This window comes from Rhinolophus sinicus, chromosome 13 (assembly GCF_057876585.1).
Source record: "Rhinolophus sinicus isolate RSI-liver-muscle chromosome 13, RSI-T2T, whole genome shotgun sequence".
Taxonomy (NCBI): Eukaryota; Metazoa; Chordata; class Mammalia; order Chiroptera; family Rhinolophidae; genus Rhinolophus; species Rhinolophus sinicus.
Window position 1 is genome coordinate 20,164,513 of NC_142513.1, and position 16,230 is coordinate 20,180,742.

A 16,230-nucleotide genomic window follows, 5' to 3' on the forward strand; every position below is an offset into this window, starting at 1 on the left:
TTACAGAGCAGTCTAAGACCTAGTGAGGAGGTGACTGGCGCCGTGTCACACAGCCAGCAAGTTGTAATTCCAAAGCCCTTAGTCTGCATCACTTTGCTCTAGCACCTTCTCAGGACTGCACTCCTCTGTGGGGCATGCGTGACCCACGGAGACTTTTTGTTAACTGGGTAATGGAATAAATGAGATGACTTAACCTAAAGACCAAAACACAATGCCTGGTACATATCAAGTGTCCCATAAATGTTACTTAGCCGCTGCTATTGTTACTAAAAGGAAATTGGGTAAAATGAAAATCTGGTCATAGAGAATGTATTCATCTGTATCACTAGTAGCAGTTGTGATACCCAGTTGCCTTAAAACTAAATGGGTCTTTGAAAAACGGGGGCGGAAATTTTTCTAAAAGGATTCCTCCCAGTCTTTCAGTAGTGCCGCCTCGTGGAATCTAGGCAGAGGGACCAAATACTCAGTCATTTGTGGCCTGAAGAGAATTTGACATAGTTTGCTTCTAGACATCTGAGCACTTCCTGTGTTGGGCGGGGAGGGTCTGATGGTGGCAGGAGAAAGGAATTATGGGCGGGGAAGGGATGGCTAATGCGTACATTGGCCACATCAGAATATTTTTAGTGTATGTTCAAGTTGAGCTGGAACTACAGTGTCAACTGAAGCTGAACAATAATGTCAACTACAATTATATATATATGTATGTATGTATGTATGTATATATAGTTAAAAGAAGCGGAGTACAGCATTAGGAATAGAGACAGTGGAAATGTAATGGCTGTGTGCGATGTCAGAGGGGTAGTAGATGGGGGGAGGGGGCTATCACTGTGTGAGGGATATAAATGATAAATGTTTAACTATTACATTGTTTTGTACACCTGAAACTAATAAAAAAAAGTTTTTTTAAAAAAAAAACACAAAAAACTACAGTGTCAGTTTTTCTGTTGCTAAACTTGCTTGGCCTCTGGGGACCTGGGGGGAGTTTTGTAGCTTTCAAAGTTTCTGTCACAGGCTCAGGGCCCAGTCCAATGGCTCTTTTATCTCAAGTCTGTTCAGAGCAGGTTTGAGGGGCAGAAACATGTTTCCTCACAAGCAGTGACTCACCGCTCTCTCCTGGTGGCTGTTGCAGCCTCCATTGTGTTCCCTCCTCCAGGGGCTTCTGAGGAGAATGGCCTGCCTCACACTTCAACTAGGACGCAGCTGCCTCAGTCAATGAAGATTATGCACGAGATCATGTACAAACTGGAAGTGCTCTATGTCCTCTGCGTGCTGCTGATGGGGCGTCAGCGAAACCAGGTGGGCCCCTCCCCCACAGCTCAGAATGGGGAGCCAGGAGCAAGTGCTTCCTGGGTGCTTGTGGTGGGCCAGGTGCTCCACTGGACCCAGCAACGCATCAGGGTTGTTTCCTTTTCTCTGTTTTACACGTAAGGAAACCAGTCTGATTGCAGAGCTTGTAGTCTTTCCACTGCACTTTGCTGTGGGCAGCATTTTTAGGCGAAGCACTGGTGCCAGGGTAGGAGCGGGTGGCTTAGCCATGTTATCTGACCTTGTTGCCTGAAGAATAAAGGGTCATGGGCTGGTGAGATGACAGCCCTGTAGACGTACTGCAGAAGCTGAGCCAATCTGATGGGGGTTCAGGGGTGGGCCAGAGCCCAAAGCTGTGTCTGTCAGGTGATGAAAGGTGGGCAGCTCCAGGGGGCTCCACATGTGCTGGGTCCCCTGAGCCTTGAAGCAGTTCCAGGAGGGAGGAACAAGGGCCCGTAACCTACACAGGGGGAGAGAGCTCTCGAAGTCTGTGGCACTCTTCTTCAAGATAGAGAAGTAGCGCTCTCCTCCTAGCTCCTTCATTCTCCTGGGGGTGAAACTAGGCATGGAGAGGGAGGGAGTCCGGGGAGGCGAGGCTGGGAGCGCAGTAGTTCTGAAGCACCTATTTGTGTCAGACACTGGACTAGCACAACAGCTCTGTGTGAGATTCGTGCGATTATGCCCATTTTATAAGTCAGAAGCAATTTGGGTTGGGGTAGCCAGGGAGAAGACTCACCAAAAAGGTGACATGTGCTATGGATGGCAGTGTCCTGAAGAAAGGGAGCCAGGCATGCCCTCCCCTGAGGCAGCCGACCGGGTGGAGGGAGCAAGCCCCTGAGGTGGGAGCCTGCCTGGTGGGTTGGGGAACCAGTTAGGAAACTGAGGGATGGACTGGCGTAAGCAGCAAGGGGAGGAGGAATGAGGGGTCGCAGGAGGCCAGATTGTATCAGGCTTTCATCGGCCATTTTGAAGGCTTTGGTGTTTACTCTGAGTGAAAGGGAAGCCATCCCTCTGGCTGCTGTGTGACAGAGGTGACAGTAGCTGGGGCCTGCGTGTTGGTGGTGGGAACGGTCAGAAGTGCTTGCACTCATTCGGAATCTATGTTGAAGGTGAAAGAGGTAGGACTTACTGATAGTTTGGATGTGGCATGAGCGAGAGGAGATGAGGATGACTCCGTAACTCCGCCCAAGGTTTTTTTGGCGTAAACTGGTGGGAGGATGGTCTTGCCATTTACAGAGATGGTTAAGACTGGTGGGTAAGGAGTGGAGGAGCAGGCGTAGGGAGGAAGGTGAGTTCAGTTTGAACAAGTTAGGTGTGAGGTGTCAGAATTGGCACCTGGATTAGCTACACCTGGAATGAGGACAGAGGTCAGAACTGCAGGTATAACTCGGGTCATCCGCATCAGGTTGGTATTTAAACCTCAGGATCTCACCAGGTAAGATCCCATCCTGACGTCCACAGCACTGGGGCTTCTTCCTTCAATGTGGAATACATTTGTTGCAAAAAAGAATGTCGTAATGTCTTAACCTGTGTTGCGTGCTCTTTTCTGAGGTACTTTCAGTTATTCATATTTGAAAATTCAGGTGCTTGTTAAGTTACACAACAGGTAGCGCCCCCCACCTCCCTTCACTGGGTGCTTGAGAAAACCGGGTGAAAAAGGGCCGTGCTCTCAGGCACCAGGCACCAGCAGAGCCAGGCTCTAAACTCGGCTGCCTTGACTCCTCTGTCCCTTCACCATGACAGTTCCCTGCTTCTTGAGCCTTCCTGTGACCAAGTTTCTGTGACTCACTGTGGTCTTTAGTTGAGCTGTGATTACACCGCTGCTTCCTTGGGAGGGGCCATCAGCTGGCCTGGGAATCCTGCCTGACCAAGGACCAGTGGCTCACCCTCATTTGCACAGTCAGCATTTACTGAGCTTTTTCCTGCTGTGTGCCAGGCACTGTGGGCACATGGATTCAGAGACCCTGCCTAGAGTAGGACAGCAAGGGGAAGGTTTCCTTGGCCAGGCTTTCATGAAGGCTCCTCCTTGGAGTGGCCTTGTTATTAGGCATTCAGGCCAAGTTCTGTGAGCAGTCTTGGCTAAATTGAAATCACTAGACTGGAAACACTCCCGAAATGCATAAATCCCGTCCCTTTGATGCTAAGGAATGTAATCAGCATAGCAGTCAGTTTTTGTTGAACATCCTACAAGTCAGGCCCTGAGCTTCACCCACATTGCCTTAGTGAGTCCTTTCAACAGCTCCATTTTCCCTCATTTCCCATCAAGGGACTCAGGCTCCAGGAAGAACGTTGCCCAGAGTCACAGAGCTTGCCCAGCTTCTGGTTTGCTGAGATAAATGCATGCATGTGCTGGGCTGGGCAGGGGCCGGCTTGGGATCAGAACACCTGAGTTAGGTGCCGTCTCCCCACTGCCTTGCCCTGGTCGGTCCTGCTGAACTTCCCCTTCCCCTTGTCAAATGGAAATTAATAAGCACTGGTGCTGTGCTCGGGTCTTTACATATATTTTCTGACCTTTTCCATGCAACAACCCTGAGAAGAAGTAGTAATAGCTTCGTTTTATGTAAGAAATTATTTTTAGTAGGTAAATTATTCACAAAGTTCTATATGTTAAAAGGTGGTTCTATATTGAAAGGTATAAATAAGTATCATTGAAGCCTTTCTCCCCTCTTATCCTGAACATTCTGGTTCTTCCATGAACATCTAATTTTATCAGTTATTAATGTATCCTTTCAGAGACAGTCTATGGTTATAGCAATATATGCCTCTCATTTTTTAACACAATCAATAATTAGCATGTACACACTTGCTCTCTTAATATTTTATCTTGGTGAATGTTCAATTTCACTACCTGTAAAAGATCTTGATTCTTTTTTACTGGTGCTACATATCCCGTTGAATGGATATACCATAATTTATGCAAGCATTCCCCATTGATGGAAGTATGGACTGCCTTTTTTATTTTTATACAAATAGTGCCGCCGTGAGTAGTTTTGTACATGTGCCATTTAGCATTCATACGGATCTGCCTGAGAACAAATTTCCTAAAAGTAGGATTGCTGGTCAAAGGGACTATATGCACTTGTAATTTTTAGAGATACTGCAAACTACCTTCCCTCTCCAGGCAGTACCAATATGCCCTCCCATCAGCAGTTGTAGGAGCATGCCTGAGACCCAGCTCACCAACACAGTATTATAAAACTTTTTCTTCTTTGCCATTCTGAAAAAATAAAAACTTAGTTGTGATTTGAATTTCTCTTAATATTAGAGGTGACCCTGAGCACTTTGCATATATTGGAGAACCTCTTATATTTTCTTGTTTGTATCTTCTCTATATCCTGCCTATGTCATTTGCCCATTTGTTCTGTATGGTTGGTCTTTTTGTTTGAGATTTGTAGGATTCCATATAGAGGAAATTAGCTTTTTGCCTGTGTGTAACACAAGATTGTCATTATGATCTCCTTTTGTCATATTTGACTTGTGACTTTGCTTATTATGTTTCACCATGCAGAATCATAAAACGTTTATGTGGTTGAAATCCACGATACTGTCTTGGCTTTTAGGTTTGGTGTAGTACTTTAGAAAGTAGTCTTTGTCAGTCTGATTATTTAAAAACAAAACAAAAACTTTTACATAGATTTTTCTAGGACCTTTGAAGTTTCATTTTATCATATTTTTATCTTGCCTCCAGTTGAAATTTACTGTGAAGCATAAAGGGTATTTTTATTTTAATTAAATGCATCAGGAGGGAATAAATTAGAAAGGTTAAGGAACTTGAGTAAGGTTACAAAGTTTGTACATGATGGAGCTAAGAGTCAAACCCAGGGTTATCTGAGTGCAAAACTCGTGGCCTTAAAAGAGGAGCTACTGGCCGGCCTCGTGGCTCAGGAGGTTGGAGCATCGTGCTCCTAACTCCGAAGGCTGCCAGTTCGATTCCCACATGGGCCAGTGGGCTCTCAACCACAAGGTTTCCGGTTCAACTCCTTGAGTCCCGCAACGGATGGTGGGCAGCGCCCCCTGCAACTAAGATTGAACACGGCACCTTGAGCTGAGCTGCCGCTGAGCTCCCAGATGGCTCAGTTGGTTGGAGCGCGTCCTCTCAACCACAAAGTTGCCAGTTCGACTCCCCCAAGGGATGGTGGGCTGTGTCCCCTGCAACTAGCAACGGCAACTGGATCTGGAGATGAGCTGCACCCTCCACAACTAAGACTGAAAGGACAACAACTTGACTTGGAAAAAAGTCCTGGAAGTACACACTGTTCCCCAATAAAGTCCTGTTCCCCTTCCCCAATAAAAAAAAATCTTAAAAGAAAAAAAGAGGAGCTACTGTCCACTGTGGCTCCTAGGATTATTGTGAGGACTGCTGAGCAGAGTTCAGAAGTATATATGTGTGTAGTGGGGGTGGGGTAGGGTGGCTGGGGACGTTTTCTGTAAACCTCAGCACTCCCTGCTGACTTGCTTTGTCTGTCCTAAAGATTGTTATTGCATGTGCTCAGCATGAGGCTTGATCTCCCCAGCACATTTGTTTTAGTGCTTTTGCCTTCCTACCCCATCCAGGTTCACAGGATGATCGCAGAGTTCAAGCTGATCCCCGGGCTTAATAATTTGTTTGACAAGCTGATTTGGAGAAAGCATTCAGCATCTGCCCTTGTCCTCCACGGTCACAACCAGAACTGCGACTGTAGCCCGGTGAGCAAGGGACCCCGGTACAGATGGGCTTTACTTGCCAGGAGTAGTTGTTTCAAGACCTGCTCTTGACCCTTTGAAACTGCATTCTTTGAGAGTAGAGCAGAAACCCAAAGTCATAGCCTGCATTATCCGGTAACTGGAAGCTGCTTTGGGGAAGGATCTGACCCCACCCCTCCACCTATGCAGGAATCCGTCCTGAGGGCCTCCAGCCAGCTTCCCATTGTATGCCTCAGGGATGGGGGCTTCACGTCCCTCCAGGCAGGGCCCCCCACTCTATTACCTAGCGGATTCTGTCTCTACCGCACTGTAATTGTATCCACTGATAGTTTTGCCTGCAAGAACCACGTACCACCAATGGTCTGCATCCAAAAAGGGCTTTAGGATGCTTCCTTTTTCTAAGGGGTCAGGGGCTCACCTCTACATTGTCTCTGTCATGGTGCCCTGGAGAGAGCCATGAACTGGGAGTCGAGAGGCCTGTTGTGCCACTCAGCTTGTTGGGAGAGCTTGAACCAGTCACTGAATTTCTGAGCCGCTGTTTCTTGCAAAGGGAAGATCACACTTCCTTGCCTGCTGGTTTCATGGGCCACGCAGAAGTTCGGCCACCAGCATGAGGGGTAAAGTGCTCTGGGACTTTAAAGTGCCACACAGCTGTCAGGGTCTGATGCCTGGTCTCTGCACTGCATTTTGGGATTTTCCTCAGTGCCTTACCTTCCTTCCACTTTACCATTTTTCTCTTTGGCCTTGTGAAATTTGCCTTTTAGCCCATCCGCAAGTGAATATTTTCTGCATTTCTAGACATTCTATCTGGCTCTTCGTCAAAAACTACGTGGTCTTTATTCATTATGTTAATGTTTTGTTCTTTTGCATTTTACCTCTTTAATTATTTGTGATGTACTTTTTTATGGTTTCTTTTGGATTGCTCATGGAGTACTAATAACTTAAGTTTGAGTCTTCAGGCTAAGTTTGGGTGGAGCATTGCTTTGAGTTCTGTGCCATTGACGGAGATGCCACCTTTAGGGGGCTTGTTTTCCCGCTGAGTACCTGTGTAGCCTGGGTCCTGGAAGTAGTTTTGCAGCACTTTGCTTTTGTCTGCCAGGTACTTCAGGAGGTACAGGGTCCCAGGGCCAGTGTTCATGTTGAGTGTCTCGGCCCTCCTGCTCTGGTAGTAGGCGCCCACGGTGCTGCTTCCCTCAGGGATCCCTCTCCAGCAGCAGCAGCAGCCTGGCAGAGACACGCTTCTTTGCCAGCTCCATGGGCTGGTAGCTGGGGTGTTTCTAACCCTTCTTACACCAGATTTATACACTGGCTTCGTGCGGGCCCATGGTTCTGTCTGGTCCCTGCAGGACATTAAAACCCACGCTCTGGCCTAAATAAGTCTCGTTTCCACTTCACCCCCCCACAGCTGCCAGCCGTCAGCGCTTGTGCTTAGTGCTATGAATGCAGTCCTGCATTTCTTATTCCTATGGATTTTCATTTCTGAGGAACTTAGCCTCACATTTAAAAGAATTTCAGTTATTTTTTAATCCAGTATGTTGGGGCGTTTTTGACAGGAAGAGTCCGACACATTAGCTTAGTCCGCTGTTGGCCAGATGTGGAAGTCAGCAAAGGGTTTTCTGACGAAAGGAGGGTCTTCATTGTGCATGAGCACAGAGGCTCAGAGAAGCAAAGTGACGTGGCCAGGCTCTCAACAGAGCGTGGGCTTTCTTCTGGAACATCGTGACTGTGGTTTTAACATCAAGGGTGCACATGTGTTTTAGGACATCACCTTGAAGATACAGTTTTTGAGGCTTCTCCAGAGTTTCAGCGACCACCACGAGTAAGTACGAGCTGTCCCTGGAAGGGGAGCTGCTGCGTGTGCTGTGTCCTCCTCTCTGTCCCTCCCATCACTGACCTCCGCTCAGGAGGAGGGTCTGGGAGCTGTGCGAGCTGCTGTCACCTCAGTGTCACCTTATGTGGCTGTGCTGCCACAATGCTGTAATAGGAGCTGCCATGCCCAGCCCTTCCTTTATGGCAGGCACTGCGCTGAGCTTTCCCTTAGCCCTCACAGCCACCCCAGGAAGTGAGTATGGACGTTGCTGGCCCCTTATTGTCCTTGGCGTCAATACACCCCTTAACTGTCTGTCCCTCTGAACCAGTAGTAGACAGCTTGGCTATTCACTGGTGGGCAGGAACCTCAGGTGGGCCGAGTGGACTGAGCATTTGCTTATAGAACAGATGGAATATTCTTCACCTGCACAAGGAGATGTGCCCTCTTCCACTTTTCTTGAAACATGTTTCTGCCCTCTCATTTTTATCTTTCAACCTTCAATGGAAAATGTATAGGAGAGTGAGTCTGTGCTATAAAGAAAACAGTGCTGGGAAGGGGTGAATGGCAGCTGGCACTTGACCTTGACATTGGGGAGACAGTGTGATGGGGACCTTGGTGAGTGGGAACACACAGGCAGCCACTGCTCAGCACTGCTCGTACTTGTATTGGTATACAGGAAACTGGAAACTGGGCCTACTGTTGAATAGCTCTTGAGTTTTAACCGCAAGGAAAGCCAGAAATTAAGATTAATGTGAAAGGTCCTGATTTTTAAATGTTGGTTTACATTTTTCAAACATGTACATTAACAGAACGTGCCTGAGGACAAGTGTGGTCCCAGAGGCCTCCACTTTGCAGCCTTCCTTTGGATGTCGTTGACTATTCTCACGTTGAGAGCTTCTCTGTCTGAAGGCCTTAGAGAGGCTCTAGAAAGTATGTAAACCCTCTGAAAAATGGCACCAGTATGTTCTGAATGTGCGCTTTTTTTCCGGAGGCAGTCCCTGGCTTTCATCAGACTCTTACGTCTGAGCACTGCTGTGTTCCAGGCTCTGTGGTCGGCCCTGGGGGGACAGTGATGAGTGGAAACGGCCCGACCGCCTGCTCTCAGGAAGGGTCCAGTCCTGGAAGGAAGAGGGCCGTTAATCAGAGAATGATGCCATTGAAAGGAGCATGATCCTGTGAGAGAACCTTTGGCAAGGGGTCCTGACCTGGCTCGAGGGTCAGTAGTACTAAATTGGGTGAAAAGGAAGAGTGAGAGGGTGAGTGTTCTAGCTAGAAGCCGGGTGTGTGTGGAGGCCCCTCCCTGCAGGAGGGAGCTCGGTGTGTGCAGGAAGGCCAGGACAGCGGATGAGGCGGATGCGGGGCCTGGGCCCAGGGTGAGGCTGCAGCGGTGGTTGTTGGCCAGGCCACAGGGCCTTGTGGGTCACGTTCACACACTTGGATTTTATATGTTCTAAAGCAGGGCAGAACTGGGAGCATTTTTAACAAGGGATTGACATGATCAAGTTTCTTTTCTGAAGATCACTCTGAGTGCTGTGTGTGGAATTATTGCTGTGGAGAGACCATTTAGGACGCTGGTTCTGTCCACATGACTTGGGTGATGAGAGGCCTGGATGTAAAGGGTGAAGGAGGGAGTTCACAGTTGACTCATGTCTCCTGGCAGGGATGCTGCAGTAAGGCCAGGTTTGAGAAGTGCACGCATACCTCAGAGATATGCGGGTTCCTTTCCAGACCAGCGCAATAAAGCGAGTCCTAATCTTTTTGTTGGTGGAAGGTCTTGCCTTCAGTTTGTTAAAAATGCAACCTCTGTGAAGCACCATAAGGTGAAGCGCAATAAAACGATGCGTGCCTTTAGAATGCCGTTTCATTTGTACGTGCTCAGTGGAAGTGCCTTTGAGAAATCAAGTAGCAGTGTTTAGTGGCAAAAGAAAGGCCCGAGATGCTCAAGGAAGGGGCCTAGTTAGTGAATGTGGCAGGCAGGGGGGTGGGGCTTGGGGCCAGGGAGATTCCATAGCCTGGGAGACCATGCCCTCCCCCTCCCCTTAGAATGCTGGTTCAGGGGTACGAGGCGAGGTGCTGGGAGAGGGTACCTGGGGGATTCTCATCCTCCATCTCCATAGGAAATGGGGCAGAAATAGCCCAATGCTGACCTGGCATCCCCAGTTCTGTCCATAACCCTCTCCAACCTATTTGTTTCAGGAACAAGTACCTGCTGCTCAACAACCAGGAGCTGAACGAGCTCAGTGCCATCTCCCTCAAGGCCAACATCCCCGAGGTGGAAGCCGTCCTCAACACTGACAGGTGAACGTGGAGGGGTGCAGCTTCGGCCCACCCGCCCTGGCTGCCTGTGTGCCCGGGGTGCACACTTGTCCTTTCTCACTTGCATGTAGCTACAATGTCCTGAGGGCTCCTGTGCAAGGCACTGTCCTTCCCTCACCTGCATCGTCTCATTGGAGCCCCACAGTGGCCCTAGGAGGGAAGTGCCATCATCACCACCACTTGACACATAGGGGAATGGGCTTGGAGAGGTCACCTGCCAAAGGTCATGGGTGCTCTGCCCCTTCCCCTTGTCTCTCACCTTTGCTGACATTTGCCTTTCTTACACATGGCAGTTGCAGCCCAGCAGGACAAGCAGAAGTAGGTCCCCTCAGCCTCTGCCAAGTCCCATTCACTGGGTTACTTGCCTCATCTTCTGGAACTGTGCATGGAGGTCACAGGCTCACAGGTCAGGGCAGGGAGGACTGTATCCAGCAACAAGAATCATAATCCCCAGCTTTTGTTTCATTTTGTTTTTTAAGGCAGCAGAATTCGTTGTTCAAATGAAGTTATATACAGTCACCTAATGACTGTAATGGATACAAGCAGAGCAGCTTTATTTGAAGAGAAAGTTTGAGGGCCCAGAACCCCTGCCTTCTTGGCCCTCTCTCCCCCATGATGCGGCGTGAATCATTTCCTCATCTCCTGCCTTTGCTTCCTAGACCAGGAAGCTGAGGCCCAGAAGCATGGGTGCTTGTCCAAGGCCCACTGGAGCTGAACTGGGGGATCAGGGTACTCCCTGCCTCCCCCCATTGGCACAGACTTTGCCCCATCGGGTAGACTCTGTCATGGCCTGTTCCCCGCCCACTTTTGGTGTAAACAGCCCTCCCTCCAACAGGTCTGAGCCCTGTCTGACTGGATGTTTTTCTGGCCTCCGATCACTTGCCAGTAGGTCTGGGACTGGAAAGCTGGCCTGAGATGTGGTGTGAATGCACTTGGCTCTTTGGTTCTAAGACTGCAGAGCCCATGGGGTATTCTGGACCCAGGAGAGCAGGAGGGCATCCTGGAGGCCTAGAAATGTCCACATGTTTTTCCCCCACCTATGCTAGCCCAGAGACCCAGCCCAGAGCTACGAGACAACAGTCCTTTGGCCAAGTGGAACTTGGCACCTGTCATCCTCTCAGATCTGCGACCAATGTCCCTGTCTATTTTATTTCAGGAGTTTGGTGTGTGATGGCAAGAGGGGCTTATTAACTCGTCTGCTGCAGGTCATGAAGAAGGAGCCAGCTGAGTCATCTTTCAGGTAAGTCTGGGGACCAGGCACCTGCCACTCCTGAGGGTCCCGGGAGCCAAGTATTTCTTAGGTGGTTAGAAATAACCTCCTTTAGTCACCAGCTTCCACCCCAGTGTCTGGTTACTTTGGGGGAGATGGGGTTTGACTGCCATCTCCCCTGTGTTGACTCAGCAGGTGTGTATTAGCTTCTGCTGGGTGCCAGCAGTGCATTTCAAGAATTGACCAGGCATTTACCAAGCACCTATTCTGTGCTGGTGTTGGACAGGTGGAAGGGAAATAGGAGCTACAGTCCCTGCCCACATGGAGTTCCCTGGGGTGTGGGGAACAAGCATGAAAAGAAACCTGTTGGAATGCAGCGTGGGAAGGCATGGTGGCAGGACCTGCCCCAGGAGCTGTGGGAACAAAGGAAAGCCCCTTCCCCAGCTGGTGGCTTGGGTTTGGATAAGGAGGGCTTCTCAGAGTCCCTTCGACTCATCTAAGATGAGTCCTGTAGGCTGTGGACAGGAGTGGTGGGTGAGGGAGGCATTCCATCAGGGCTGGGAATGACTTGTCAGCAGGCTCCATGCCTAGATGTGCGCCCGTCAGTTCAGCCTGCCTTGTCCAAACTCCCCTCGTGGGTCCCATATGTGAGCTCAGTGGCCCATCCACACATCTGGGACGTTCCTCACACATTCCTGGCCCCCGTCTTCCATGTCCTCCTGTCTCCTGAAAGAGTAAAGCCTAGAATGAATTTTCACATGTGATTCACTGGGGCCAGCCCTTTTCCAAGACACAACTCCTTCCAGACAAAACCAGATAAAGGACTGTTCCTCACTGTGCTGTCAGCTCCATGAGCTTGGGGACTCTTGCTGTGTCCCCAGTGCCTAGTTGAGGCCTGATGCCTGGTAGATGTTTTATAAATGTCTGTTGAATAAATGAAAAGGCAGCAAACATCTCCCAGCCCCTTGGGGAATGGAGCGTGGACCAGAAGAGGGCAGCCTTAGCCACCTCGGCCAGGGGTCAACATTTGGGTCGCAGGTTTTGGCAAGCGCGGGCTGTGGAGAGTTTCCTCCGAGGGACCACCTCCTATGCAGACCAGATGTTCCTGCTGAAACGAGGCCTTTTGGAGGTAATAGCCTGGAAAAGCCAGGGTGTGGGGGGTCCCATTCTCCCGCAGCCCCACGCGTTGCTTTTCTGTCCAGAGACCTAGTCAGCTGGGCAGGAGGAACCGAATCTCTTGATTTTAAAATGCCAGTGCAGGTTGCCCTAGTATATGCCCTGAGTTGCCAACTGCAGGTTCCCGGGGGGGTTCATGGGTGATTGTGAGGGATCTGGGGGGTGGCCATGGAGAGCATAAGAGTCTTAGAGTTACCCAGCAAGGATTTTTGACCCTGAGGATATTTTGCTGCTGTCTAAAAGTTTATTTCCCTTTATTGAAAAATGGCCTTCAGGAAAAGCAAAATTTACAAAAGGGAGGGAGTAAAGTGGCCAAAGCTACTTATATATATATATATTAAATATATGTAATATGTACATGTTCATATACGTATGTATGTATATGGACAAGAGACTGACCCATGAATTATAAAACCCAATTGGAAAATAATTGATCCAAATCAATGTAACTTCAGGAAAATGAAAATGAAAAATGGAAACAATTTAACTTGATCAAGGAGTTAAATTGGCTTTATGTTTTTGATAAAAATTCATTGATTCTCGTGTAAATGTTTTCACTAAACATAAAAACAAACCATGGGGTCAAAAATGTGTCCCGTGCCCTTAAACCCTGTGCTTCATTTACTCGAGTGGCCTTGGTGCTCGGGCCGTGGCCAATGTCACACCTGGAGACGGCTCCCCTGGCCTGCAAGCTGGAGAACCCTGGCCACCTTGGTGCCTCTAGAGCAGGTCACGGGCTTTAGCTCTGAGCCCTGGCAAGCGAGGGGTTGTGGCAACCTACCCCAACTCACCCCACCTCCTGTGAGGTGTCGGGCCTGGCACTGCCCTTGGCGCCACCAGCATCCTCAGATGAGAATCTAGACAGGGAAGCAGGTTCCATCGACCTGGATGCTTGCACAAAGCACATTCGTGTGGTCTGAGCTATGTATATGCCAGGCCCTGGTCGGGGAGGCAAGCGGCGGGCAGTTTAGAGGAACTCGGCCTGAGGGTGGCAGTCGAATCTGCCTGTTGGCCCAGGGCTCAGCCGCCTTCCTGCCTTCACCCTGTCCTCTCCCACTCCCAGCACATCCTGTACTGCATTGTGGACAGTGAGTGCAAGTCGAGGGATGTGCTCCAGAGTTACTTTGACCTCCTGGGAGAGCTGATGAAATTCAATGTTGATGCATTCAAGAGATTCAATAAGTACATCAACACTGATGCAAAGGTAAGACTAACCCGTGCTCCGTGGGGTTTGCTGCGTTGTCCAGAGCCCTGGTCCTCGCACTCTGAGGTGCTGGTTCTAAATTGGAGAATACTGGGAGTCGGTGGGCAGTCTTGAGCAGGCATTCATTAGCACCTGTCTGTGCTGTGCATGAAAGTGTCAGCTGCTTGTGGGCAGGTATGAAGTTTGGGTACAGGTGGGCTGTAAAAACGGTTCTGATGCAGTGAGGCAGGTGCCGTGATGAGCCGCAGACAGATGGGACGGCCTGGAATGTTAGACTCCGAGGGTGCGTGCGACAGAAACCTGGCTCAGACCAGCGCCCTCGAGTGGGAGAAACACTGGACATGGTGTCAAAAGATCTGGGTTGAGCTCCTGCTGGGGCTGCTTATTAGTGGGAGGGAAGAGCAGGTCTGTCAGCTTGTCTGAGCCTCTGACTTCCTATCAGAGACAACTGGCAGGGGTAGATCAGTGCCCTTGCAGTGGCTGCCTGCCCTGGGCCATGACCATCTGCATCCAGGATCCCGCCGCCTCCTCCCTGAGCCCAGTCTCTGCTCAGTTCCAGGTGTTTCTGAAGCAGATCAACAGCTCGCTGGTAGACTCCAATATGCTGGTGCGCTGTGTCACTCTGTCACTGGACCGATTCGAAAACCAGGTGGACATGAAAGGTAAGGAAAGGCCAGAATGCTAAGGCGAATCTCTCCAGTGTGGCCCTGCTGGTGTCACACCGGCTTTCAGCAAGGGGACAAGAAAGGCTGCAAGTAGCCTCACCAGACGCCCATGTGTCTGGGGTCAAGGTGGTGGCGCTCTAGGTGATTTTCTTCGCTGCTTTTACTTTTCTCTGTTGTTTGTGATTCCTTTGATGACCATGCACAACAATTTAATGCAGGTGGAAAACCACTGTTGCCAGCAGAATACAAAAAACAAGCGTTCCTCCTCTCCTGGGCTGGGATTGCCTGGGTGTTGAAGCCAGGGGACAGCTGGTCCTTGGGTACCACTGCAGGGGAGGTGGTGCTGAGCTCCCGTTCGGGGCTCTAATGAGAACGCAGGCTTAGCCCGGGTGGCGGAGCAGCTGGAGACCCTGCCTGCCGCAGCCAACCTTTTCTTTAGTTGTTTTGACAACGGGGCTTCGGGCTTCCGAGTGAGGACCCGAGTGGGGCTTGACTAGCGGCCTGGGTGACTGGCCGCTGCTCACACCTCTGCCCCTCCCCCCCCCAGTTGCTGAGGTCCTGTCCGAGTGCCGCCTCCTTGCCTACATATCCCAGGTTCCCACGCAAATGTCCTTCCTCTTCCGCCTGATCAATATCATCCATGTACAGACGCTGACCCAGGTGAGTCCCTGCCGTGCAGCGGGGGAGGAGACTATCCCAGGGCCCCATCTTCTCCAGGGGTACGTCTCCCTGACACCCGTGTCTCGGTTCCTAGGAAACGGGCCCAGCTATTCTGAGGACGTTTTCCATTAAGGGATCAGTGCCCCGTTTTACAGAAGGGGCCTGAAGGAGCAAGTCCCTTTGGTCACAGAGGGTCAGGGCAGAGTCAGGATTGGCACAAGCTCAGACTCCCATTCCAGTGCTCCCCCACCCTGCCTGCTATGCGGGCTTTGGGCTTGGGCCTCAGGTTGACTCCCACCTCCCTCACAGAATAGCCGTGTAGCCATCATTCTCCAAGCTTTTCACGCCCCTCTTCTCTAAAATGGGAGTAATACGAGTACCTCTCAGAGGTGTTTCTTTTGTTCCTTTACCTGACACACATTTAGTGAGGCAAGGCCCTGGGCTGGGGATGCAAAGTGAATAAAACAGACCGAGATGCTCCCTCCTGAAGCTCAGTCTAGTGCCCCATGAAGTTAGAAAGGGAGATGAGAACTGCGTCTAACACGTACACCCAGCCCTGCTCTGGGGATCGAAGCTTCTGGAAAAAGTGATGGCTGAGTTGGTTGGAGAGAAGGGGTAGACTTTAGGCAGATGATGGATGATGTTCCCCTGGGGGAGGGGCGTGGGTGGTAGGTGGTGGGTGGCATAGGGACCAGGATGGTGCTTGGCAGGATACTGGCGGTGCTGCCATGTTCCTTTCCCCAGTCCCCTCGGGTTTGTGCGGGGGCAGCTCAGTGTATGGTTCCACAGGGCCTGGGCCACCCCCTCCCTACCCAGTGGCACCCCAGGTCCACCAGGGGCCACACCTGACTCGGCGGGGCGGGGCCTTGCAGGAGAACGTCAGCTGCCTCAACACCAGCCTCGTGATCCTGATGCTGGCCCGACGGAAAGAGCGGCTGCCCCTGTACCTGCGGCTGCTGCAGCGGATGGAGCACAGCAAGAAGTACCCCGGCTTCCTGCTCAACAACTTCCACAACCTGCTGCGCTTCTGGCAGCAGCATTACCTGCACAAGGACAAGGACAGCACCTGCCTGGAGAACGTGAGGGCGCCACCCGAGTGGGTGTGGTGGGTGGGCTGCGGGCACGCAGACCCAGGGCCCCTCAGGGGCGTTCGGGCCATGTGCCCGCCTGGCAGCTCTTCGTCCCCTTACCAAGGCCCTCC

General features: G+C 50.6%; 1 protein-coding gene across 1 annotated transcript in view; it reads left to right on the forward strand.

Moving 5' to 3' along the window:
• Window positions 1–16,230, forward strand: part of TRPC4AP (transient receptor potential cation channel subfamily C member 4 associated protein) — a 62,881-nt gene that overhangs the window by 45,671 nt on the left and 980 nt on the right. The window contains exons 9-18 of the mRNA XM_019733470.3: window positions 1,130–1,296; window positions 5,860–5,991; window positions 7,749–7,807; window positions 9,995–10,096; window positions 11,271–11,354; window positions 12,363–12,453; window positions 13,564–13,704; window positions 14,258–14,366; window positions 14,917–15,029; window positions 15,902–16,108. Coding sequence (XP_019589029.1) covers window positions 1,130–1,296; window positions 5,860–5,991; window positions 7,749–7,807; window positions 9,995–10,096; window positions 11,271–11,354; window positions 12,363–12,453; window positions 13,564–13,704; window positions 14,258–14,366; window positions 14,917–15,029; window positions 15,902–16,108 — 1,205 coding nt within the window. The remainder of the gene's footprint in view (window positions 1–1,129; window positions 1,297–5,859; window positions 5,992–7,748; window positions 7,808–9,994; window positions 10,097–11,270; window positions 11,355–12,362; window positions 12,454–13,563; window positions 13,705–14,257; window positions 14,367–14,916; window positions 15,030–15,901; window positions 16,109–16,230) is intronic.